The 25,224-nt window shown below is 43.1% G+C and overlaps 1 protein-coding gene across 17 annotated transcripts in view; it reads left to right on the forward strand.

Moving 5' to 3' along the window:
* The window catches only part of NFASC (neurofascin), a 240,772-nt gene extending 227,963 nt beyond the window's left edge, over positions 1-12,809 (forward strand). For 9 of the 17 annotated variants that reach the window (XM_003767634.4, XM_031937208.1, XM_031937207.1 and 6 more), the window contains 2 exons: positions 738-807; positions 6,181-12,809. In XM_003767634.4, coding sequence (XP_003767682.4) covers positions 738-807; positions 6,181-6,412 — 302 coding nt within the window. In that variant the 3' untranslated portion in view covers positions 6,413-12,809. The remainder of the gene's footprint in view (positions 1-737; positions 808-6,180) is intronic. The other 8 variants (XM_031937212.1, XM_023501922.2, XM_031937213.1 and 5 more) reach the window with 1 other exon arrangement.
* Positions 12,810-25,224: the final 12,415 nt, after the last annotated feature.

Raw genomic sequence — 25,224 nt, forward strand, 5'->3', positions numbered from 1 at the left:
TGCTTGAGATTAAAAATTATTTAATTTTTATGTCTTTCAAGCACCTGGCATAATGCCTGGCATAAAGTGAGCCAGAATGCATTAATAAATGCTCTTTGATTGACTTACTGATTAGTTAACCTGGTGATTAGTTTGACACCAAGGCGTCATCACTTAGGTGGAATCACTGAGTTCACCTTCATGTCCCAAGGTGGGATTTAGGTAATCTAAAAGACCTACACACAGATGAATTCTTCAGAGAGCTCCAACAAAGATCTCTCAGAAGGAACATCTAAAGATCTCAGCAAGTTTCCCATTTCAGAAAATTCTTCCTAAGACTAATTTCCCTGTTTTCCTGCTGCAGGATAAATCCAATTGAATACAAGCTCCTTGAGGACAAGGAATGTTTCATTTTTGTTTTTGTATCTACAGTGGCTGGTAGACAGTAGATGCTCAATAAATGCCATATGATTGATTAGTTGAGTTGAAAGAGAAGTAGAGAGGAATCAGGAGACCTGATTTATTACTTCTCTTCACTAAATTTATTTCCTCTTCTGTAATTTTTTTTTTAATCTTGAACTTACGTGCCTCAAAGGAACATTGTGAATATTCACACGTGTGGGATTCCCGATATATAAAAATACTTGGCAAAGTATGACAATGCATGTGTGACAAGCTACATGCAGTATAACTGAAAGCATGGTAAGCATTTACATTTCATGCATTGGCTCTGACTCTGCTTCAATTGCTGATTGCAGTTAGAGAAAAGAAGGATGTTCCCCTTGATCCTGAAGACCAGAAGGAAGAGGATGGTTCCTTTGATTACAGGTATGTTTTCTCTTACCCTAAAATGAAAACCGCGTCTTTATGGCTTTCATTGTCCTCCCTCACCCATTATCCTTTCCTCTTCCCCCAACCTCCCTTGTCTCTTTAAGAGAACTGCACAGATTGGCTAAAAGGCCACCAAATAGATTTTCCCTCCGATAAGGCTTTTGTTTCTGTCCTCTCTGAAGACACCTTGAGAAAAGGACAAGTGATACTGAGTTTGCTCAGAGAGCCTGCTCATCTTAATTGCTTAGGACAAAGCACCTCTGGGAGACACTGCCTAGGACCTCACCCCTACACAGATGGAAGACTTGAAACACTTCCACATTTTAAATCATAAACAAATGATGAACCCTACTAGGAGGAACCCTACTTCTGAGTGTGAATCCCAACTTTTGCTTCCTTTGTGACTTTGAGAAAAATCCCTTATTCTTCCTGAAAAACAGAAATCATATTTGTGTCCTCATCACCTAGCACAGTGCCTATTCAGAAAATGCTTCTTTGATTGATTGATCAACCAAATAAAGTTCCACGATCAGTTTTCTCCTAAGTTCCTTCCAACTTTAAATATTATGGTCCTTTCTTTTGATCCAAGTAAGGAGTTTGCAAACATTGCCTGCTTTATATGAGAATAGAGTTTATAATAAATATATTACATATTTATTATATATATTATATTATATTATGTATATATATGTGTGTCATATATATATATAATAAATATAATAAACATTCCTGCCCTTCTGTTCCAGGACCAAACTCAGTCCTTCCATAAGAGAGATTGTAGTATAGCCTAGACATTATATGCCGACGATAACGTAGGCTCCTCCAGAGCAGACTGTTATTTGTTGTTTTGGGGATTTTACTCCCAAGGCTTAGCATAGTGTCAGGGACATACCACGGGATAAATGTTGATTGATTTGAATTAAATCATTTTAAAGAACCCCAGCAAGTCATAGAAATGTAGCACTAGTTTCCTTTTCACTGTATCATGATGCCTTTTGAGGTCTAGAAAGATAAGAGTTCCCCATTTGGGAGCCAATGTCCTTAAAAAACAGAGCAGCTTCACAGAAGCTGACCTCAATTCAAGCATTTATCTTTTATGATGAGCTCAGCCCTTAGAATTTCTTCCAGGAGCATATCTCTGAGTGGAGTACCGGATTTGGGAAAGTGGGATGACTTTCTATATAAATATGAGTTAACATTATTCTCATCTTCATCCAAAAGCTTGAATCAAGGAGTATCTTCTCATGTGTGATGCTGTACAAAATAATTTAGGAAAACTTACCTACCCTCAGTGGTTTGATCCTCTAAGACAGACACACTGACTAATAGTAATTTGGAATTTTAGAATTGTGGGATTCAACAGTAGGTGAAACCTTGGAGACCATCTAGTCCCACAAGGGCATGCAGTGGCTGGATCCTGGGAACAGATGGTCCTCATGGGAAAGACTCATCCTTGCTGGCTACAAATATAATGTGGTAGCAAGAGCTCTGGAAACCTGTGTTCTTGTTCTTCCGTGACAGTAACGTGCTGTGTGATATTGTCTAAGCCTTTTTACTGCTCACTTAGCTGTAAGGGGAGGACGCTGAACTTGGGTTATCCCTTAAGTTTCTTCCAGTTTGAAAAATCTAGGATTAAACAACTCTGACTTGGGATATTGTCTCACCCTGCAGCCAACCCCACTGCAAGGTTGACAAGACATAAACAAGTCTGACTAGAATACAGATTATTGGCAATTAATGTGTCCCTCATCAGTTAAGCAGCAGGAAAAGAGGGAGGCAGCACAGTAATAATAACAAGCATTTATATAACACTACAGGGTTTGCAAAGGGCCTTACCTAGACTATTTCACTCAGTCCTCATGGCAATCCCTATATTACAGATGAGGAAACTAAGCTTAAATCATCTGACTTCTCTGAGCCTCAGTTTCCCCATCTGCAAAGTGGAAATAATATCTTGTTATGGTAAAGACATTAACCTTAGAATTCTACAACATTGTGAGGAATTGCACTGTCCAATGAAGTTAAGTAGGGTGCCAAACAAGCCTGCCCTCAGTGGGCAACCTCTGAGACTCATATTGAAGCATATTGACATAAAATCATAAAACTTAGAAGGTGGAAGCAACCTTAGAAATCATTTGTGTCCAGAGAAAGAAGTGATAAAGAGAAGTGTATACAGAATGATTTTACATATCTATACATATCGGTGCCTAATGGTAGCCATCTCTAGGGTGGGGTAGAAAGGAAAGGGAAGAAGTAAAAAGAAAGAAATTCCCACGATAACTCTATTACACATTTAAAAGGAATGGCAAGTTGTATGTAATAGTTTCATATGTAGTCATTTTTATTATACTATGTTATGGAAATGCTTGTTCCATAACTTAAAAATAAAATTTTAAAAAGAAATCATTTAGTCCAACCTCATTTTATAAATAAAGAACCTGAGGAACAATGAATTGCCTGCAGTCACAACATGAGGTAATGACAGAAATATAGCATAGGGGTACAGACTTTCAGTGCTTATCTGTTCCCTAACATGTCATCCCCACAAATACTTAGCCTCGGTACTGTACTTCACAACCCAGGTGTGCAGTCTACCCATTCAAAACTATTATGAGATTTGTCTGACTCGAGACAAACAAAATTAATCCTCATTCACATTTTTCCTAAGGGAGGAATAAATGGACAGTTGTATAACAGCCCCCTTTCAAAGTACATGCTAATACCTTATTGAGCTTTGGAATGACCCTAAATGGCTTTCAGTTCTGAGCAGGGCTAACCTGGCCAGACTGCAAACAGCTACACAGTTTGACTGGGTTTGCAGCCAGAAAATCCAGGTTCAAATCCCATCTCTCCTTCTTCCTATCTGTGTGACACAAGTTAGTCACCTGTCTGGCTTTCAGTTCCCTCAGTTGCAAGATGAGAGGGTTGGACTGGGCGACCTGGAACGTCTCTTCTAGCCCATGAAACCTATAAATAGAGACTTTCTCAAAGTACCCACTCACCTATTCAAGTACCTAAGCTCGAGGTCCTGGACCTTATTGGTATAAAATACCTTCTTTGAACCTAAAGAGCAGAGACAACGGAATAGTTGGAGAGGACAGAGACATCCCATTCCCAGATAGTTTGGGGGGATGGGTGGGGGGGTGGAGCTAGGACAGTCCATCCTCTCTCCTTTTCCTATCCTCTTAATTAGGATCCTAACTCCAGAAGCTGCCCTGCCCTCCTCTTCCCACCTTTTATTCTGTGCCTCATCTGCCCAGACAACCCTAGGCTATCCTCATGCACAAAGCTGCCATCAGGGGAGCGCCTGGCAGAACAATCATGGCAGGCGCCCACTGCGGGGCATTCTGAGCCCAGCTCCATCTACTCCACCAGGAAACCCTGTTGCCTGAAAAGCAAAGGCTAGGAGGAGGCGCCTTCCCATTCTTCCCTGTCCTGCTCCAGCTGTTCCTCAGCCACCCTGGGCGAAACCCAGCCTCCCTAGAGGTGCGACTGAAGAAAGACACAGAGAGGTTTTGTTTTTTCCATTTTCAGTTCAGCGGTGCAGGGGGTGTTTTTTCTGGCCTGCTGCCTGGCTTTGTTTTTTCTGCCAGCCCCAATCCCACATGGTATCTGTTGAATCACAGCCATAGAACGAAGTTGGGCAGCCCCGACCAGACCATAGGATCATCCATCTAGGGCTGGAGGGGATGTCAGAAACCATCTAGTCCAACTTTCTCACTCCACAAATGAGGAAACTGAGACCCAGCTGGGGAAAGAACACCTTCCTGTCCTTACTAATTGCATACATTGACCACATCTGCCGTTCCGGAGCAGAGTTGGGGCCCCAGGACCAAACTGAGTCTTCAGAGGCAAAGACAAAAGGAGGAAAAAGTCATTCACCCTTTATCTCACTTTTGTGGAAAGTTGAAATGTCATCTCCCTCTGCTTCTCTGATCTCTTTATTTCCTCTGGAGTCTGAGCACATGGAAGGTCACTTGAAAGGTAGAAAGACAGTAGTTGGAGGGCCAGCCACAATCTGATACCTTCTCAGTGTCTGCGTTTGTCAGGACAGAGGTCTGTTCTTTCCAGACTGAAATCCCTTTTCTGACTTAAAAGAACCTAAGACATGAAAAAAAGACTTGCTCTCCCTTTCCCCATCCCCACCCCTAATCCACCACCTCAAATGCTTTTGACTTAGGGTAACGGAATCAGGGTTAGGAATTGCCCTATTCTCCATTCAATTCTAAACAACATTCCATTCAGGAAGATGTCAAGGGGAAAATTCAAAGGAGAGGGAAAGGATCAGAAACAGTTTTAGGGAGAGGAAACTTCTCCCCTCCCCCACAAACTGTAATGTTGCCCCGTCAGCCAGTTTCCCTAATATCATGCTAATTTGCTTTGCCAAATCCTTCATATTCATGAACTTAGTTAATATTAATAGTTTCACAGTTACTCTTCTAACTGAGACACATTTGCTACTAACTTTCCATTGTCTACAGATGCCTCTGTCTCTACTCACCAACCAGAGCTCTGTAAAGGTAGCAATGTGATGCTCTAAGGGAAAAGATGAAGAAGAATTTTTTTCAGGCTTTGGGCTCCTGCTTCTTTTTGTAACTGGATTCACTCCTTTCTGAAAAAACAGTGGTTCCTCTCATATGAAATGGGGTGCCATGGGTTCACACATTGGAATTGCTTGACATCCACCCCTCCCAAACACAGAGTGGGTATTCAGCTGGTGGAAGATCCTTTATGTACTTAGTTATTTGCATGTTGTCTACCCCATTAATTAAAATATAAGATCCTTCGTGGCTCTCTTCAACAGTGAGATGATTGATTCCAGTTCCAATGATCTTGTGATGAAGAGAGCCATCTACACCCAGAGAGGACTGTGGGATCTAAGTGTGGATCACAACACTTTTGTTGTTGTTTGTTTGCATTTTATTTTCTTTCTCATTTTTTCCTGTTTGATTTGATTTTCCTTGTGCAGTGAGATAATTGTATAAATATATATGCTCATATTGGATTTAACATATATTTCTACCATGTTTAATATATATTGGATTACTTGCCATCTAGGGAGAAGGGGGGGAATTGGAATACAAGATTTTACAAGGGCTAATGTTGAAAAATTATATATATATATATATATATATATATATATATATATATATAGGTTTTGAAAATAAAAAGCTTTCATTAAAAAAAAAGTTCCTTGGGGGAAGAAACTGTTTTTGCTCTTTTTTCTCTCCCCTCTCCTATGCCTGGCACAAAGTAAGCAGTTAATGAAATGGGCTCTTGTAAGGGATTCTCATCTCGGACTGCCCCTATAATATTCTGTCTCCTTCTCGTCCCTTCCCTCTCTGCCTGCCCCTTTCCCACCCCTACCAGTGACGAGGACAACAAGCCCCTACAAGGAAGCCAGACATCCTTGGATGGTACCATCAAACAGCAAGAGAGCGATGACAGCCTGGTGGACTATGGCGAGGGGGGAGAAGGACAGTTTAATGAAGATGGATCTTTTATTGGCCAATACACAGTGAAAAAGGACAAGGAAGAGACAGAAGGGAATGAAAGCTCAGAGGCCACATCGCCCGTCAATGCCATCTACTCCCTGGCATAGGGGACCCATACAGCCACTCTAGTCAATAGGGGGAGGGGAGGCGGGAAGGAAAAAACCCACTGCAGACGGACTACTAAACCACCACCACCCAAAGGGACGAGGGCGGGCATAGCAATCAGAGACGCCAGTGTTGGGAGATCAGCTGAGCCATGTGGACCTGTGACAGCCCAGCTGACAGCAAAGCCTCCCCCCTTCCTTTCCCCTCCCTCCCTCCCTCTCCACCCCCGGGTGCCAACAGGGTGACCACAGAGCTGGAGGCCAGACCTGAGCTGAGCCAGAAGGGAACAGGCTCCTGAGGCTCAGCCACCTGACGGTGAGCTTCCAGGACCGGACCACCCCTGTCCCCTCCACCTCACCCTCAACATGCACACAAGTTATTGGCAACATTTCACTCTAGTTTCCTTCTAAGAAGTTATGGCATCTCTCCCCTTCACACCCTGCACCTCTCCACTTTCACCTTTGTTCTCTTAAAAAAAAAAGTTTCCACTTTTGTTTTTCTTTTGGAGATAAATCCCAGAAGAGAATGGAGGGACAGCCTCTCCCCAGAGAGCAGCAAGAGACTGGCAAAAGGATCAATCAGCAATAGGACAAAGAATCTCTAGTATTCAGACACTTCTGGGCCCCATTATTTCCAAAGGATGCCTTTCCAGCCACGTGCGCGCCATTCCCTCACCCTTCCTCTTCTGCCTTTGTTCACACTGACCTTCTTTCTGCAAAGCAACAGTATTTTTGACAGAGAGAGGATGAACAGGGTCTCATTCCTCTTTCTGGCTCATGTTGGGAGCTGGGCACTTCCTTATGCTGTGGGGATGTAACTCCCCACCTTCCTCAAAATACACGGAGTTATTTTTATCCTGATCAAGAGGTCTTGGACTGTAGGAACAAGAAGTTGGTGCTTGAACGAAAGGTCTTGGACTCCTGCAACCAGCTCTCTCCAGACAGATATAAAGCCTAAATCTGGGTACCTAAGGAAGGTAGGCATGTTTGGACCTAGAAAAGGAAAAAAAAGGAAGCAGCTTCTGGATTTTGGCTTCCCTCCCTCTTCGCCCCCTAGTAAAGCTCCAAATCTGACAGTGAATTAGAAGAAGAACATCCAAGCTAGATAAATCAATCCCTGACATGGGAAGTAGATGAGAAAGAGTCCAGAAATGACATGGAAGTCGATGAGAAGGAGTCCAATATGGCCATCCTGAGGGAGACTGGACTTTGTCCCAGCAGAACATCTCTGAGTTTTGCCAGTTTGAGAAGGCTCTCCCTTATTTCCTCTCCAGTGCACTAGGTATCATCTCCATGCTCCCCACTCAGGAGGCTATCAAAACTCATACTTGATTCATCATGTGGACAGTGGTTACTGGTGAGCTCAGCCACAAGACTGTCCACTCCCCCCAGACCAAACTGGTGTTATCCTTCTGTTGGGGTATTTACATATCAGAAGAACCCAAGGTAACAATACTAACAGCACTCTACCACCTCTGCCCAGATAGGAACCCCTCTCATTGCAAAGTTCCTCCTCTGCCTTACCCAGCTCCCAGCTTTCCTCGGAGTTCTGGGGACTCAGTCCCTCGCTGCAAGCCCCACTGCCTCTGAGGCATCCGACTCATGGAGAATCCGGCCACCTATGCAATGCTTCATGGCAGCCGCAGAAACGACCACTTAGCCCCGTCCCGGACCTATGGTGAGTGGAGCCGTTTTCCCGCCAGCAGCACCGAGTCTGTGCTAACTCCTGGTCCCCTCCGAGTGCATTTTTTAAAAAACCAAAGTTACCTAGCCTGTGTGCGAGAGACGGCAAGTGGGAGCCAGTCCTGTTCCATAGCTGTAGCCTATCTCCAGAGGATTTTCCTATTTCACCCTTCATGGATCCAGTACCATACTGAAGCTTGAACCAGCCTCCAGTTGGTGAAAGAGCCTTGATGGTGACAGGGCTAAGCCCTGCAGACCCATGGTTTCTCAGTGACATTTGCCACATCTCCAAGCCCCAAAGGTATTACAGCAAAGCTGCTTTGTGTGATGTGAAAATCATTCAGAGGAAGCTGAAACTGCCCTGTGCCGCAGGGCAGGTAGGGAAACATGCCAGAAAGCTAGGCTGGGTGCGTTAGTCAAACTTGAGAGTGATCATATGCCCCATGGACTGGACTGGTATCGCACCAGACCTATTTCCAAAGGAAGATGCTCTCCACTGTTGAAATGGGGCAGGGTAAAAGGCTGGGGAAAGCAAGTTCAGGGCTGTCTTTGCTCCCACAAAGAGGCAACAGGCCATTCTATTGGAGGCATGGGGGACCCTAAAGAGAAGGCTTTCTTCCTCCATGAGACTATTTATGAACCTTTACAGAAAGGACCTTGAGGGAGGGAAAGACCAAAGCCCCCTTTGGTCCCCCGTTTTAGTGTTCCAACAACCATAATTTCCCCGACTGCTGAGGCAATAAAGGTGCTGTCCCACTCAAAATCATTTGTGAGAGGCCTGTTCAAGGTTGGAGATTCAGCCTAGCCTGTTGCTGGGGAAGCAAGTGTTCTCTCCGTACCCAGCTGACTGACCCATGCTCCGTGTGCTTCATCAAATCTATAAAGCACATGGGCTCACCAGGGGCAGCCCAGGTCACCTGCAGGGTGGGCAGCTGCCTCTGGGAAGCAGAGCATCAGGGATCACCAGGTCAGGTACAATCCCATGCTGGCATCAGCCCCAGGTCAGCAGGCAAATAGTATTGGCCAGCGTTCACTGCTGGGCTGGGTCTCTCAGAACACACAACTACAGCAGGTGCCAGGAGTTTAGAAGAAAAGAAAACACAAAACAAACAAACAAAAAATATAACCCAGGTGCTTCAGCCAGCCAATCTGGTTGGGATTGGGGGTGGGGTGAGGGTGAGAATGCAGGCCATCTCTGCAGGGCTTTAGCAGTATGGACATCAGGTTCACCATTGGGGAGGAAAGCCAAATTCAGCTACCCAGAACGTCTTGTTCCCTCCCCTCCCAACTGTCTGTGCTGCAGTCCCATCAGAAGGCTCTCTTCCCTCACCTTTACACCACAAGAGCTGTGACTTCCTCCGTCTTTGAACAAAGTGGATATTTAATTGTTGACCACAGTCCATCTTGTGAAAGCTTAATAGCTCTTTGGCTCCAAGCTCCGAGGAAAAGCCAGAGAGGACAAGCTGAACTCCATGTTACAGCAAGCTTGAAGATGACCAGAAGAGTGGCTGCAGGGGAACTCCTGGATTCCCTTCCTAGGGGAAAGCCTTGTCATCTTGGTCAAGTTGATGGAGTTGCTTACACCTCATCCCTCTGCCCAAGAGATTTCAGAGGTAATGCATGGATACTGTTGCGGCAGGAGGTGCTGATCTGTTCCTTCTCTGTGTCTCCTAGCCTTACTACGAAAGGCTTTGAGGGTTTTTGGCTAGAATATATGTGAGAGAGGAAGAAGGGAGAGGAATCTGCCTTCCTGTGCCTTGTGTTTTAATTGAGGTCAAGCTGAAAAGAAAAATGGTCTTCAACTCATTTCAGGCCTTTGCCGTTCCCAACTAAGTATTCAATCTCTTGAGAGGAGCATCCATCACACAGTCCGCATGGAGAGAGTAGAAGTCGGAAGAGCCAAGGAGAATAGCTGCATCACACTGTAGGAATTGACCATCGTGGATCAGAATCCTTTGCCAATACCCAGGTCTTTGAGGGACGAGGGGTTCATCTTTGCCCTAGAATATTGAATTGGCATCCAGGTTTCCCTTGGGCCCCAGACCCAGCCAACACATTAGCCAATACTGCTGCATTATCAAGTCTCTTTTCTTCCAAAAACACAGATACAATAGAAATAAAAGTCAGTTTGTAAGATTTAGCACTTAGAAGGGAGATTGGAGATCATCTAATCTGATAGCCTCATTTCTCAGATAGGCAGTCTGAGACCCAGAGAAATGACTTGCCTAAATTCTCCCAGTGTCCCTAATTGCATCACTTCTGTGTCTAATCCAGGATTTGAGTGACCCTGTTATTCTGACTCCAATTTCAGAGCTTTTTTCCATCAGATTGGGCCACAAACTTTTTAAAAATACCTATATTGGGTGCAAAGCACTCTGTGAGGTGCAGAAGGTAACAGAGTTTGCGCAAGACGTACATAGATAGCCCAGTTTAGGGGAAATGTGCCTTCGAGAGAAGCAGGAGGTCATGGCAAGACTTTATAGGTCAGGATTCATAAGTGACATGTGGGATGAATGACTCCAAGAACTTGAAATGTCGGGAGAAGGGATATATAGCACTCAACTCCAGGCTGGCTCTGGGGCAACTTTCACCTTGTTCAAACCAAGGCATCAAAAGGGTCAATTTGTACCCAGACTTTACAATGACCCTCATATAAACCATCTAGTGAAGAGCCCCCATGGACTAGTATGTTTTCTCTTGTTTAAGATCAGTGTTTCCCGAGATAGGTTCAGGCAGTGGAGAGGTCCCAGGGGCCCCAGCCATACCCTAGGACCTGTGCCCTGCTTACATCACATCAGTATTATGTGGGTATTCTATCAAGGATGGACAAGGTTGTCAGCTTCACTTGATTTAAAGCAGCCCTTTATTCAAGTTGGACTCGATGGCCAGTTATTTCCTACTTAAATGGACTTTCCCCTCCTGAGGATTCATTGCAGATAGGAGTCTTCTGGTTATAGGAATTTGATTTTATTCTCTCATGACTCATGGCTAGCCCAACCTTGCATTTCAGAAGTCTCCCAGGACAACAAGAAGAGAATGAATGTCTGATGGCTTAAAGAGGAAAAGATGGTCATTTAGCTGCGGAGGGTACACCATGGACTGATTCATCCACCACGTTGGTTTTCAGTATAGCGTGCCTCCTATCAGGATGGAATCTTTTGTTCTGTTACATATCCAGCCCTCGTTATACATTACACTTCAAGGACAGGACTCCAGTCATTCTGGGCTTGTGCCACAGGGAACGTAGGGGCAGTGGGATGCTCTGTATTGGGCCACTCCAGCCAATCAGCACAAGACAGAAAGACTTCAGTTAAGCAATAAACACAAAAATCTGGGAAAAGAAGTTCAGAGTTTTGTGAACTGTCAACCCTTTTCTTCTCACAAACAAACACAGACACATGCAAAAAGTGGATGAACCCATCCCAATGTCTTTTTCTGCTGCCAGAAAAAGATTTCCTCAGTCAGTGTTGTCCTTCTGCCCAGTTACCCAGCTCTTTGCCAACTTCTCCATGAGCTCCTTTTGTTTGGATTACCAGTTCCCTATCACAGGGCCTGTTTTATTCTGTACTGGTCCCTGCAACCCTCGTTGCTCACTTCTGCCCACAGTGTCCCTCTCCCTTGTCTTTCTCCCTCCTGCTCCCTCATTGAAGCATATTGGGCTTCTTTTTCTCCCCACCCTTTGCACTACAAATTCTCATTGGTTCTTTGCAGGGGGAGAAGTTTTCCCCCTTATTTTCCTTCAGTCTCTCACTCTCCCATCTGTCTGGTCTTTTTTTCATTCATTAAATATTTAACCTTCCATGGCAGACCTCATTTTAACACCTCTCACATACACATCCCCCCCCCTTTTTTCTGAATTATTTTGCATTAACCAAATTTGTCAGCAGTAGATGAGTATCAGAGGCTGTCACGAGTGACCTACAGCAGGGAAGATTTCTGGGCCATGGAGAACCGTTTAATTCATGGACTTATAAACTGACTGCATGAGCAATGAAAAGGCCAAATTATTCAGATTTTTTTTTGGAATCACTGTAAAAAAACAAACAAACAAAAAACACAAACCAACCCAACTGATTTTTTTTGTATAGAGAACACTAAACGTATAATAAAAATTGTTCAAAACCAATTCCCTACATTGAGTTTGTCTTTTTTCCCCCTTTAAACTAATGAAGGGATGTTAGATAATCAATGGAGATGTTCCACATGTATGGTGCAGAATAAGGCACCCTTGTTTGCAAATTTGAGTATTCAGACTTCAGGTGACTTTTGAATCATACCATATTAGAGCTGGAAGAGATTGACTTAATCCAACCTGCTTATTTGACAGATAAAACTAAGTTCTAGAGAAGTCACCCGTTAGATTCAGGAGCAGAAAGAGGATATACTCCCAGAGTTCCTTTGTTTGATGTGAGTATATTTTCTTAAGTCTCATTTCAGAGGCCAAGTGGGATGGTGAATGCCAGGTTCCCTGCTATCAGGGAGGCTGAGCCCAGTGAATTCCTTGAGCTTCAGAGTTCTGAGATGCAGGATTTATATTTAAAACCAATCAGATATAAGACACTAAGCCCTGCACCAATATGGTGAGCTTGTGTGGGGAAACAGGCTGCTTAAGGTGGTTCTGGTCAAAAATGGAACTGGTCAAAGCTGCTGTGTCACTCATCAATGAGATGTGGCCCAAGAGAAATAGACCCAATAGTGCAAAAAAAAAAAAAAAAAAGGCTCAGTTCAGTATTCTTTCCCTTGTAGTAAGCTAAGAGGAGGATGAGACTAATCTAAAGTCCTTTGAACATCAGCCTTTTACCTTCAAAGAAAACAAAAAGTACCTCACCCACCACCTTGGAGCTCAGGGCAAGGAGACCAGCATAGTGCCTCCCCTTGCCCTTCAGGCATTTTTCATTTGCATAAGCTGCACCCATGATGTGATATGCATATGTATGTTTGCAAAGGAAAGAAATTTTGGACATGAGTTAATAAAAGCTTATCCCATGAGTCTCTGTGTGTATGAACATGTGAACACAATCAAGGGAACACTAGACTGGAGTGGGAGGAGGGGGGACCGTATCAAGCTAAGTTGGACAATTGCAAAAACCATCCATTCTGGCCCAAACCTTCCTCCTTCTCTTCCTATTCCCCATCATTCCTTGATCCCAGATGGCAAGCATCTACTATAAGTAGGCACACTAAGAGTCTTCTCCCCCAAGACAGAGGGCTACCACCACATAAGAAAAAGGAGAGAAAGTCAAGGCAGAGACAAATCTGTTTCTTTTAGGACCATTTTCTGGCTTTATTAAAACTGCTGCCTATCTCTTCGGATCTAGTATATATTAATTGTCAAGGTTAGAGTCCCCTCTGTGGCAGAAATCTCAATGCTGAGAGACATATCCACATAACATAGCACTAGGGCTCTCTCATTCTGCAAATGTGGAAAGCTACGGTATTAAGAGTTAGTAGTTCTGAAACTCTGCTGTGGGATGTTAAGGATGTTCTCTCTGGGCCTCTGTTCATGATCTGTCAAAGGACAACTGATCTTTGAAATCCCTTCTAGTTCAAAAAAGACTACTAGTCTTGGATAAAAAAGAGAGAGAGAGAGAGAGAGAAAGAAATTAACCTATTATTTAGGAGGTAGAGGAAGAAGAAATTAAAACATCTCTCAGTGAAAAAATAATTTTAAAAAAACATTCCTTGCTTCTGTCAGGCAATCTCTATATGGCATATGGTTCAATCTGAGTTATCCTCCTCTGAACCAATTGGTCTTCCCTTAAAAAAGGAATCAGAACTGAATGCAATATTCCAAATTTAATCTAAGCAGGATGGGACACAAGAGAGCCCTCACCTCCCTAACTCTGGACAGAATGTCTTCCTTAAATGCAGTCTCTAAAAACATATTAAAACTTTTTGGCTGCCATCTATTGATAATTGAGTTTTCCTCCACCCAAAGTCTCCAGATCTTTTTCAAATAAAATGTTTTCTACCCATGCCTCCCCAATCTCAACAGGAAAAATTGATTTTTGAACTCAAGCACAAGACTTCACATTAAAAATCTTATTATTATCATTATACTAAATCAAATTGTAACAATTATTATATTAAATTTCATCTTACTGGATTTGGCTCAATGTTCTAACTTGTCAGAATCTTATCAGATCCTGATTTTTGTCACCTAAAGTATGAGCCATCATTCCCACCTTTAGGTCATCCTCAAATTCAAGATGCTTGCCTGCTATGCTTTTATCTAATCAAGTTTCCCCACGTGTAGAATAAGATTTGAGTGAATAATCTTTAAGGTTCTTTCCAAGCCTGATATTCTAAGATAGGAGAGAAAAGCCATATTATATTCTCTGGAACATTCTTCCCTTTCCTCCCCTGTGATGTAAACTGATAGAAAAGGATTACACTGTTTCTGGGAAGAGCCTGGAACTGCATTTCTGTTTAACTAGGGGTAATTGGAAATACTGGACAAACTAAGATTACAAACAGCAGATTCCCTTTAATGAGACACACTCTTCTCTTCCCCCTCCCAAAAAAAGAATATGTCTAAGTGTGTATATTTCATATGTGTATATATATCTTTATATATATATATATGTGTGTGTGTGTGTGTGTGTATCTCCATACCCACACTATTATATGTACATGCATGCTTATATAAATATACATACCTATTTTATGAGTATATACATATACACACACTATGTGATCCTATACCTTGGGTTTAATCACACTCCAAAAATCTTTTGCACAGAGTAAAATCTTGAGAGCTAATACCAGTAGAAAGGACAATAGACTCCCCAGTTTGGAGTTCTTTCTAATATTGACTGTAAACCTCTGATTCTTAGCTTCCCCAATAATAATATGGGAAAAGTCATCCCAAATCCCCTTGTTCCAACTTCATGGAATGATCTCTATAATAAAATAGTTTAGGGAAATTCAAGTTCTTGCAACCAGTCTTGAGAGCATCTAATTGGCAAGAGACTGGATATTGAATAGGAAAGAAAAGAACAGGGAGATGAAATGTAGGTAGCATCCTAGTTTAAAAACCTAAACTCCATCCCATTGAGGTCAGACAGAGAAAGGGCTGCCTTCTCCAAGGCCCCAGGGATTCCTTCAGAATATCTATCATCCCAGAATTCTAAAGGCAAGGCTTTCAACCTATTAGAAATGCAAATACTTTGGGGATGGAGCAGGATTAGCAGGCCCAGTGGGAGGGGGCAAGCCATCTTCCAATCTTTCTTCAAACTAAGGTTTTGGCCCCTTCTTGCTTAGCTTCCCCCAGAGGGCTAAGGGTGTTAGAATTCATTACCATCTCCCTCTTATCAAGCCCCCCCTGCCTACCCCAGGAGGCACTCTACTAGACTGAGAGAAGAGAGAGGAGGGGGCACTTTTTTCATACACATACACCCCCGACTTAATGCAATGGAGTTCCTTTGTTTGATGTGAGCTCCTGCTGGACCAGCGTCTGGTCTATGATCTCAAAACCATTTGGAGCCACAGCTGTGACCCAACAGGGACCATTATGCCCCATCCCCCATATTGGCTGTCAACAGCAGCCCCAACCTTACAAGGGTAGAGCATGCTGAGGCTGGGCTGAAGCCAACAGGCCCCAGCTAACAGTATGCTAGCCACTGTCCCACTGGGAGGCAGCCCAACGAAGGCTCACCAAGTCCTCTATAATAGATGAGGCTGTTGGCTTGAGGAAGAAAGGAGCTGAGAGGGTCTCGGATTAAGTCAAGAGGTGTATTCAGTGTGTCTTCGTTAAATAATGTGAATAAATATTGGCTGAAGAGCCTGCCAGTGGCTCGAAAAGCATTATGTGGGATCCTTCTGAAGAGCAATATTGAGCATAAAGTGCCGGATGGGAAACAGCAGTGCTATAGACAATGTTGGACTTAAGACCCAGGAAGATCCAAATTCAAATCCTGCCACAGTGGCTTCCCAGCTGTATGACCCGTTAATGTCTCATGTCCCAAAGGTCTTCACCTCTAAAATGAGGGGATTGGATTTAGTCATTCTTGAGGGACATCCCATGGACCTATGATCCTATGACAAGCTTGGGTTTGTAATCTCAGCTCTGCTATTAACAAAGTCATTCCCTCTCTGACACAAGTTTCTGTTTCTAAAAATTAATGATGGAAGTGGCTGATCTGCAAAGTCTCTTTACAGCAGTGGTATTTTGAGTCTGGGTGGATGAGGGTGGTTAGGGCACAAATCATCATTGAACTGAAGAGAGGGAGGAAGAGAAAAAGCAATTATTAAAAACCTACTATGGACCAAGCATTGTGCTAAATATTTTACATATATTGACATTTGATCCTCATAATAACACAACATTGTGTACAGTACAATATCTACTAGCCGTTGGGAATAAGGTTCGGTAATATATATTCCTAATTCTTAGGAGCAGCATTCCCTTGGAGTGGGAGATTTGAGAAAAAGCTATTGCTAATCCGCAAAGCTTTTAAGATTCAGTTGCATAGAAATCTGTCAGCCATCCTCTAAGTCAAGAGCTAGACCCCACAAAACAACTAAAAAAAATTTAACACTAAAATTTTAAACAATAAAAATTAAAAACAATTAAAAATTTTTTTAAACCTTTCCCTTGGAACCCCTATTTTCCTCTAAAATTACACCAAAATCCAGGGGCATTTTACTATTTACTGCAAATGACTGCAGTGACTCATGCACAAAAGAACACGAGTTCAAATTCTGATTCTGCTACTTGCTATCTGTAGCACTTGGGCCTTGTTGCTTTCTGGGAGGGTCTCATCTATAGAATGAGATGATGGGACTGGGTGTAATGCCCGATAAACTGAGGCAAGATAGAGATTGGAGAGTTTTTAATATTTTATTTGTATTTCTGAGAGGGAGAGATTGTGCTGGAAGCATGATGCCCCCAGGGCTGATGTCCAAAGCATCCAACAGTGAATGTGAGTTCTCAATGACATATTTATAGCTCTTAGCTCAGGTAGCTAAACAAAGGCAGGGGGTGGAGTCCAAACTCTGGTGATGGGGAATCTTCAGGCAAGGACCATTAATCTGGTTCTGACAGGCTGGGGGGTAGGACCATAAATTCTCACAAACTGGGACTTAAGGAAGTGTCCAGCTAGAGCCTGAAAGTCTGAAATTTAGAGTTATAAACAATGCCAATTAGATATCTGATATAGGACATCTGGAGTCTTATCTTCTGGAATGTCAAATCTCCACAGCCCTAATTATTTCAGTTCTAATGGGCAGAAAAGGGGGGTAGGGGTTTGCAACCAGAGAAACTGAGGCAAGATAATTAGGGAAACTGAGTCAGGATAATAAAAGGGAACTGTGGCACAACAGGATGATTTCCAAGGTTTCCTTCAAGCTCTAAAAATGTGGCTTCTAACCCTACTACCCTATTATTGAAACTGTTCTCTGAAATGTCATCACTTAATTCATAGATCTTTGCTCACTCCTCATGCTATGCCCTTTTTGATAGCTTCCAGTCTTGTTGACCAGTAGTGCTTTTCCTTGGATCTTCTGTCTGTTTAACTTCTCTTCATCTCCTTCCTGTGGGTCATCATCCTCCTTCTACCTGCAGGGTGTGTGATTGTCACTCTAGGTTCTGTCCTGGGCCTCCTTTCATGTGTATACTTGCTTCTTTAGTGATCTCATCCATCCCATTGAGTTCACTATACACTCAATACAGAGGACTCCCACAGCTCAAGCTGCCTCCTTACTTTTGTCCAGATTGAGTGGTCGGTAACTGGAATACATCCCCTTTTCACTTCACTTCTTCCTCCTGTAATCTCTAGCTCACCAAAGGCATCACTCAAGTATCTCTTCCTACTGGAAGTCTTTCCTGATCTCCCTCAATTGCTAGTGTTCCTCCCACTCCCTGTTATTTTGTATTTACTTTTCTGGATGAATATTACTCTCCCCCTTAGTGTAGGAAGAGGGATGGAGGATGAGACTGAGGTTTTGAGGGGACTCCACTTGTGACTCCATTGTGACACAGTAAGTGCCTAATAAATGCTCGTTGAATTGAATCTATACGACTCAAATCTATGCGCATGTTTTATCTGACATAATAGATTATAAACTTCCTGAGTATAAAGGCTGGGCCTTTGTTGTCTTTGAATTCCCAATGATTAATACCAGATACATTGAATTTAATAGTCGATGATTCCATAGTTCTAATTACTTACTTCAGCAATTCCAGTATATTTGGCATGGAAAAATGCCATCTGCATCCAACGAGAGAACTATGGAGACTGATAATGGATTGAAACATAGTATTTTCATTTTTTCTTTATTTCTTTTTCAAGGATTTTTTTTCCTTTTAGGTCTGATTTTTCTTGCACAACATGATAAATATAGAAATATGTTTAAAAGAATTGCATATGTTTAATCCATATCAGATTACTGTCTTGGTGAGGGGGGGAGGTAAGGGAAGGAGTGAGAAAAATTTGGAACACAAAGTCTTACAAAAATGAATGATGAAAACTATCTTATAATCTCTACATGTAATTGAAGAATAAAATATTATTGAAAAAAAATTTAAAGGAGAAGAAAAGAGAAAAAAAGAAGAAGAGGAGGAGGAAGAAAAGAGGAGGAGGAGGAAGAGAAGAAGGAGGAGGAGGAAGAAGGAAAAGAAAAAGAGGAAGGAAGAAGAAGAAGTGGAGGAGGATGAGGAGAAGGAAGAAGGAAAAGAAAAAGAGAAAGAAAGAAAAAGTGGAGGAGGAGGAGAAGGAAGGAAAAGAGAAAGAGGAAGAAAGAAAAAGAAAAGGAAAATAAGAAGGAAGAAGAAGAGGAGGAGGAAAAAGAGAAAGAGGAGGAGGAAGAAGGAAAAGAAAAAGAGGAAGAAAAGAAGGAAGAAGAAGGAAAAAAAGAAAAAAGAAGAAATAATAATAGTCATCCTTCATGGCAATTGTTGAATTCAGTAACCCTTACCAATCCCCCCCAAATCACCCTTGACCTTGCTCAAGATTCTTCCCATTCTCTATGAACTATTGCTTGGGAATTGCAAATTCAATTGGATGTGATGTAGAGATAAAATGATTTCAGCAAAATTGCAATTTTTGCTGCAAACATTTTTTTAGTTCATTCAGAAACCAAATGGTTTGGGAATTTCCAGTTGCTTTAGACTTTCTCTAGCACTGTTCTCCTCCATTAGTGTGGATAATTGAGACTCAACAGTATTGGGAATAGTGGATAGAATGGATATGGTTTAAGAATGGTAGGACCCAAGAATCCAGTCCTGCTCAAAGCTTGTAATGTGCACAAACCCAATCCCCAGGAGCAGAGGAACCCTCAGGATGAGGCTGCCCATTAAATCCCCCAACCCAACCCCCCAATACACATTTTCCATTTCTAATTCTCTAGTCAGGTCTCTGGGAAAGCTGTCTTGTCAGTCTCTCCCCGGACCCATCAGTGGCTTTTAACTCTACCCACTACTTTCATCCTATTAGTGAGCCTGGGAGTAATTACGACTTCATTAGCCAAATAGGTTCTTGGTTCATAGATTTCCCTTTTTCCCCAAACACACATACACTTCCCTCCATCTGAAGTCACCCTCCTGAGGTCTTCTGGCTAACAATGGACCAAGGGGCCCTGGGAGACCAGGCAGGAAAGAAAGAAAAACCACATCTCCGTGCTTTGAGGAGGAAGGGAGAGCCAGCCCCTCCCTATCCCCTCCAGCCTTCCTCCCCCTTATGAGACTACCTTGGCTCATCTGTCCAGCCTGAGCAGAGAGGTTTTTGACAGGGAGAAGGATGGCACTCAAGCAAATTAGAGACCTGACCTCCTGTATTCATCTACTGCTCTCTGACCCTTTGTTCTGCCTTTTCCTTCTAACCGTGAGCTTAACCGATGATGCAGCTCACTTCCCGGACAGGCCCTCTCCTCCTCTGGGAAATGGTTATCTTGGCCGGTTCTCCAAGTCCCTAGATGCTCCCTACCCCTTTCTGTATGCATCTCAGCCTAGGCTCCCATGGCCCACTGCCAGGGACAGGCAAGAAGTCAGCCTGGCACAAAGAACAGAGCTTACTTTTAAGGATGAGAAAGATTTAACTGAAACAATCACTAATCCCAGGTCTCTATGGATGGGAAGGCTCTTCCTGATAGCCATCCATCTCTCAGCTTCCTTCCAAGACAAGCAGAAATCTCACTTAGAAAAATTTTTAAAGACAAGTGGGCATAAGATTGACAAGTGAAAAATATGTTGACTTTGGGATAGGAAACAGGGATTCCGATCCTGCATTTGCTATTTTATGATAGTATGATCTTAGTTAGAAAAGTACTTTCTCTTGGTAAAATCAGATAATGAGACAAGATCACTCCTGGTTTTAGGTTCAAATGAAATGATGAATGTAAAGCATTTTGCAAACCTTAAAGTGAGATAAAATGTCAATTGTTATTGTTAGCATAAAATCATCAGGCCTCCAGCCTAGTGATGATTTCATTCTCTGAGTCTTCTACTCACTGCACTTAAGCACTGTTTATAGAGCAGTATAAGAGTGTGCTAGTAAATGTTTAACATAGGGTTGGAGGGGTGATTAGTTCTATTGATTCTTTTTCCTCTTAAAAAAATATTATTGGTTATATGGGATGACTGTGAGGTGGAAGAGTGATAACTCTGATAATGTAAGGAACAGAAAATATTAATAAAAACATTTTAAAAACAAGAGGGCATATGTACACACTTTAAACTTGAATGTGCATTAGTAAAACTTTCCAAGTCTAAACAATCAACAAAGCAATAAATCAACCCCTGATTGGTGGCAATTACTTATTTCAGAGGTGTAATTGGACACACTGAAAATTTAACAATAGGCTTTTATGAGTTGGTCCGAGCTGGCTCCAGCCTGTAGGTCTCTAGGGTCTCTTCCAGCATGGACATTCCAATCTCCACAAACTCCATTCTTTCCTTAGGTCTGATTCCTTCCCCATCTCTTAAACCACAAGTTATTCTGTTTCCCTTTTGACTGAGAATAATTAGCATGTTAGAAATTAAAGATCGGCTGTTCCAACTCCTCTCATTAAACAGATGGTGAACTAACTGAATGAGACCCACAGACACAAGAGGAATGTCCCAAGATCACACAGCTAGTTAATGGTAGAGACCCCAGGACTCCAGATTCCTAACCCTGACCTCTTTCCTCTACAGCACGCTTCTTCTCCCATGAGCCTTATTTATATGAACATACTTCTCTATGAATGTCTGCTCTTATGGTAGGATCTAGAACCATAACTAAGGTGGGGCAATCAGGGCTTTGCCCCAAGCACTGACAGCCCCTTGATCCTTTTGATAAGTAAAAATCACTGAGTTCAGCACTTAGTTAGCAAGAATAATTAGTTAATAGAAGAAGCTATAGGGGCAGCTGCAGATAGTGTCCTGCAATCAGGACGACACCTGAGTTCAAATCTGGTCTCAGACACTTAACACTGTGACCCTGGGCAAGTAACAACTCCAATTGCCTCAGCAAAATATATATATACACACATATTATATCTCAAGATACCAGATGACACATTTGCTGCCCCATTCCCATGGCTTTAACGTCTTCAGGGGTCTCTGATCATGAGACAGGGTCTCTGTCTCTATATAATGGGCCTGTGTCCTACAGTATCTCCTACAATGGGGCCCTGTGTCCTGAGATCCAAGCCCTACCCTCAACTGAATTTGTCTTTACAAATGCATTTAAAATGGGGGAAGAGAGGAGGTACTTGCCTCCTGCGCTAGAATTACAGTTACGGCTCTGAGAGGCTTGTTTCCCTTCAGCTAAAGAAGACGAGGTAAATTCAGGTCACTAAGAGTATCCAGGGGTTGAAGCACCTGCTGTTACCTCCCTCGGGGGAAAGTGTGAGCTCAGTGAAGGAGTCCGCAGGGAGCCAGAGCTGTAGGTGTTTTGATCGGCTCCTCAGCCCACACAGAGACTTGGGCTAGGTTTGGTTCAGTTCAGAGCAGGGAAATGCTGCGATGCCTTCTAGGCAGCCTTATCATTTTAACGACTCCGAGGAACAGACAGGAGCAGACATTCACTGAGATGATTGCTCATTCTCCAGCACCGAGACCTTCCTTGTCACTCCCCTGCCAGAGGTGGCCTGGAAAGCCCCCCAGCTCATCACTCTTCCCCTGTCCCCAGAGGCCAGCCCAGCTACACAGAGCAGGCCCTGTCTACTTCTTTGCCCTGAAAGCAGCAACCCTTTGGTGGATTCTGGGATTTCCTAAAGTGCCAGGAGCGTCTTATCTGCAGATTGCGGCATCTGTTCCTCTCAGCCTCCAGAAGGTTGAGTGGGAGCACAGCCAGCCCCTTCCCCGAGGCTCCCTCATGCTCCCCTTCGAAGGGCTCAGCAACCCATTCACCGAACCTATGGGATACCTCCCACAACTCTTCTCTACCAACCCCAGGGAAACCAAAAAAGCTGGGAACGGCTCTGTATTTTTGAGGTAGCAGAGGACATCATCCTGTCCAGCTCTCTGCCTTTGAATCCCTCCAGAGCACTAGGGACGAGCATCTGTCTTATTCCTTAAGAGTTTCAAAAGAAGGAGGGAACACTTCTCTTTGTGGCTGCCCAGAGTGATTCTTCAGGTCTGTCAAACAACATCAGGGACCTGAGGGCTGAGTGGTGATGGGGAAAGGCAGCCTGATACAGAGGAAAGAGCACCAGTCTTGGACCCCAGTTCCAGCTTTGCCACTGACTTGCTGTGAGCAATTCCCTTTCATTCTCTGGGCCTCATTTAATTTCACTGTAAAATGAGTGGGTGAATATAATCCCTAAGGTCCCTTTCCAGTGCTGACAGTATACTAGTTTAAGAGAATGGCAGAGAAGGGAATTGTGAATAATTTCTTTACATCAGTCCTCTCCCCCATGTACTCTTCTTACTCCCCCCCTCTCTTTACTTCCCTCTCCCTCTGTATCTCTATGTCTCTGTCTCTGTCTCCTCTCTGTCTCTGTGTTTCTCTTTGTCAGTCCATCTCTCTGTCTTCTCTCTGTCTCTCTCTGTGGGTATCTTTCTTTTCCTCCTCCTCCTCCTCCTCCTTCTTCTCCTCCTCCTTCTCTCTGTGTGTCTCTCTGTCTCTGTCTCTGTGTGTGTCTCTTTGTGTGTGTGTGTCTCTTTGTGTCTCCTCTCTCTTTCTCTGTCTCTGTGTGTCTCTCTCTCTTCTCTCTGACTCTGTCTCCCTCTCTGTCACTCCTACTCCTCTTCTCTATGTCTATCTTCTCTTTTTCCTCTCTCTGTTTCTCTCTGTGTGTCTCTCTATCTTGTCTCTTCTGTCTCTGTGTGTGACTCTGTCTGTCTCTGTCTTCTCTATTTCTCTGTCTGTGTGTGCCTATCTCTGTCTCTCTGTCTCCTCTCTGTCTGTCTCTGTCTTCTGTCTGTCTCCTCTTTCTTTCTCTTTTTCTTCTCTGTCTCTCTCTCTGTGTCTCTCTATCTGCCTGTCTTTCTGTCTTCTCTTTGTTTCCTTTCTCTCTCTGTGTGTGTGTCTGTCTCTCTGTCTCTCTCTTTGTCTCCCTCCCCCATCCCGTGTCTGTCTTCTCACTGTGTGTCTCTTTCTCTGTCTCTCTGTGTGTTTCTCTGTCTCTCTGTCTCCTCTCCCTTTGTTTCCCTCCCCCCCGCCCCGTGTTTGTCTTCCCTCTGTGTGTGTCTGTCTCTTTCTGTCTCTCCTATCTTTCTTCTTCCCTCCCTTCTCCTTCTTCCCTCTCCCTCTGCCCTTAACTCTTTTTTCTCGTTTCATCTTTTCTCCTCCTCCTCTTCCACCTCCAGCTTTTTCTGTCTACCTCCACCACACTATCCTCCATTTCAATAAAAGTCTCCTTGGTTTGTAGTATGTTTAACAAAAAATGGCCCAAACCAATCAACAGAAGATGCTTTAGACCAGAGATTTTTGTGCATGTCTTGGACCCCTTGGCCAGTATGGTAAAGGCTACAGACTGTTTCTCAAAATATATAAAATGAAATATACAAGACTACAAAGAAACCAATTATACTGAAACATGGTTACCAATATATGAAAAACAAAGCTCCCAGTTGAGAATCCTTACTTTAGAAAGCTGTGTCAGATCTGATTCGCCACTACCACTCTAAGGCAGGTCCATCAGCCCCCAACCTTGCCTCCCAACAAGTAGAAAGGCCAAGGCCAATATATCCTTGGGACCAACTCACCTCCCTAGATTACAGAAGCCCAAGAAGACAAATAAAAGGATGGTTAGGGGTCCTCAAATTACAGCCACGGGCCAAATGCGGCAGCTGAGGACGATTATCCCCCTCACCCAGGGCTAGGAAGTTTCTTTATCTAAAGGCCCACAAAACAAAGTTTTTGTGTTTACTATAGTCTGGCCCTCCAACAGTCTGAGGGACAGTGAACTGCCCCACTATTTAAAACGTTTGAGGACCCCCTAGGGCCTCTGCCTTTGTGCAGAAAAAAGACCAAACTTGGCTTGTGTGTTCAGTCATGTCCAACTCTTCATGACCCCATCTGGGTTGGAATTTTTGGCAGAGGTACTGGAGTGATTTGCCATTTCCTTCTCTGGCTTATTTGACATATGAGGAAACTGAGGCAAACAGAGTTAGGTGACTTGCCCAGAGTCACACAACTGGGGAGTGTCTGAAGCCAGATTTGAATACATGAAAATGAGAGGTTCCTGATTTCAGAGCTGGTGCTCTATCCACCATGCCAGCTAGCAGCCAATATTAACTTAATTTTAGTAAGGGTTCCTGACTCTGATTTCTTGTTTTTCCTTTAATGTTTTCTTTTTCTGGTTTTACAAATACATTAATTTTTAAATACGCATTTCTTTATAAATCAAGTTGGGAGAGAAAAAAAACAGAATAAAAAGGAGAAACCACAAGAGAAAAAAAAAGGAAAAAAGCGAACATAGATCTGTTTATTTATATTCATTCTCCATAGTTCTCTCTCTGGATTCAGATGGTGTTTTCTATCCAAAGTTTATTGAGATTGTCTTGGATCACTGAACTGCTACAAGTCTTTCTTAGTTGAACGTCACAAAATTTTGCTCTTACTAAGTACAATGTGTTCCTGGTTCTGCTTGTTTTGCTCAGCATCAGTTCATGTAAATCTTTCCAGGCCTTTCTAAAAAAAACTTTTTCATCATTTTTATAGGACAATAATATTCCATTACTTTCATATGCCATCACTTATTCA

Source organism: Sarcophilus harrisii, chromosome 4 (genome assembly GCF_902635505.1).
Source record: "Sarcophilus harrisii chromosome 4, mSarHar1.11, whole genome shotgun sequence".
NCBI lineage: Eukaryota > Metazoa > Chordata > Mammalia > Dasyuromorphia > Dasyuridae > Sarcophilus > Sarcophilus harrisii.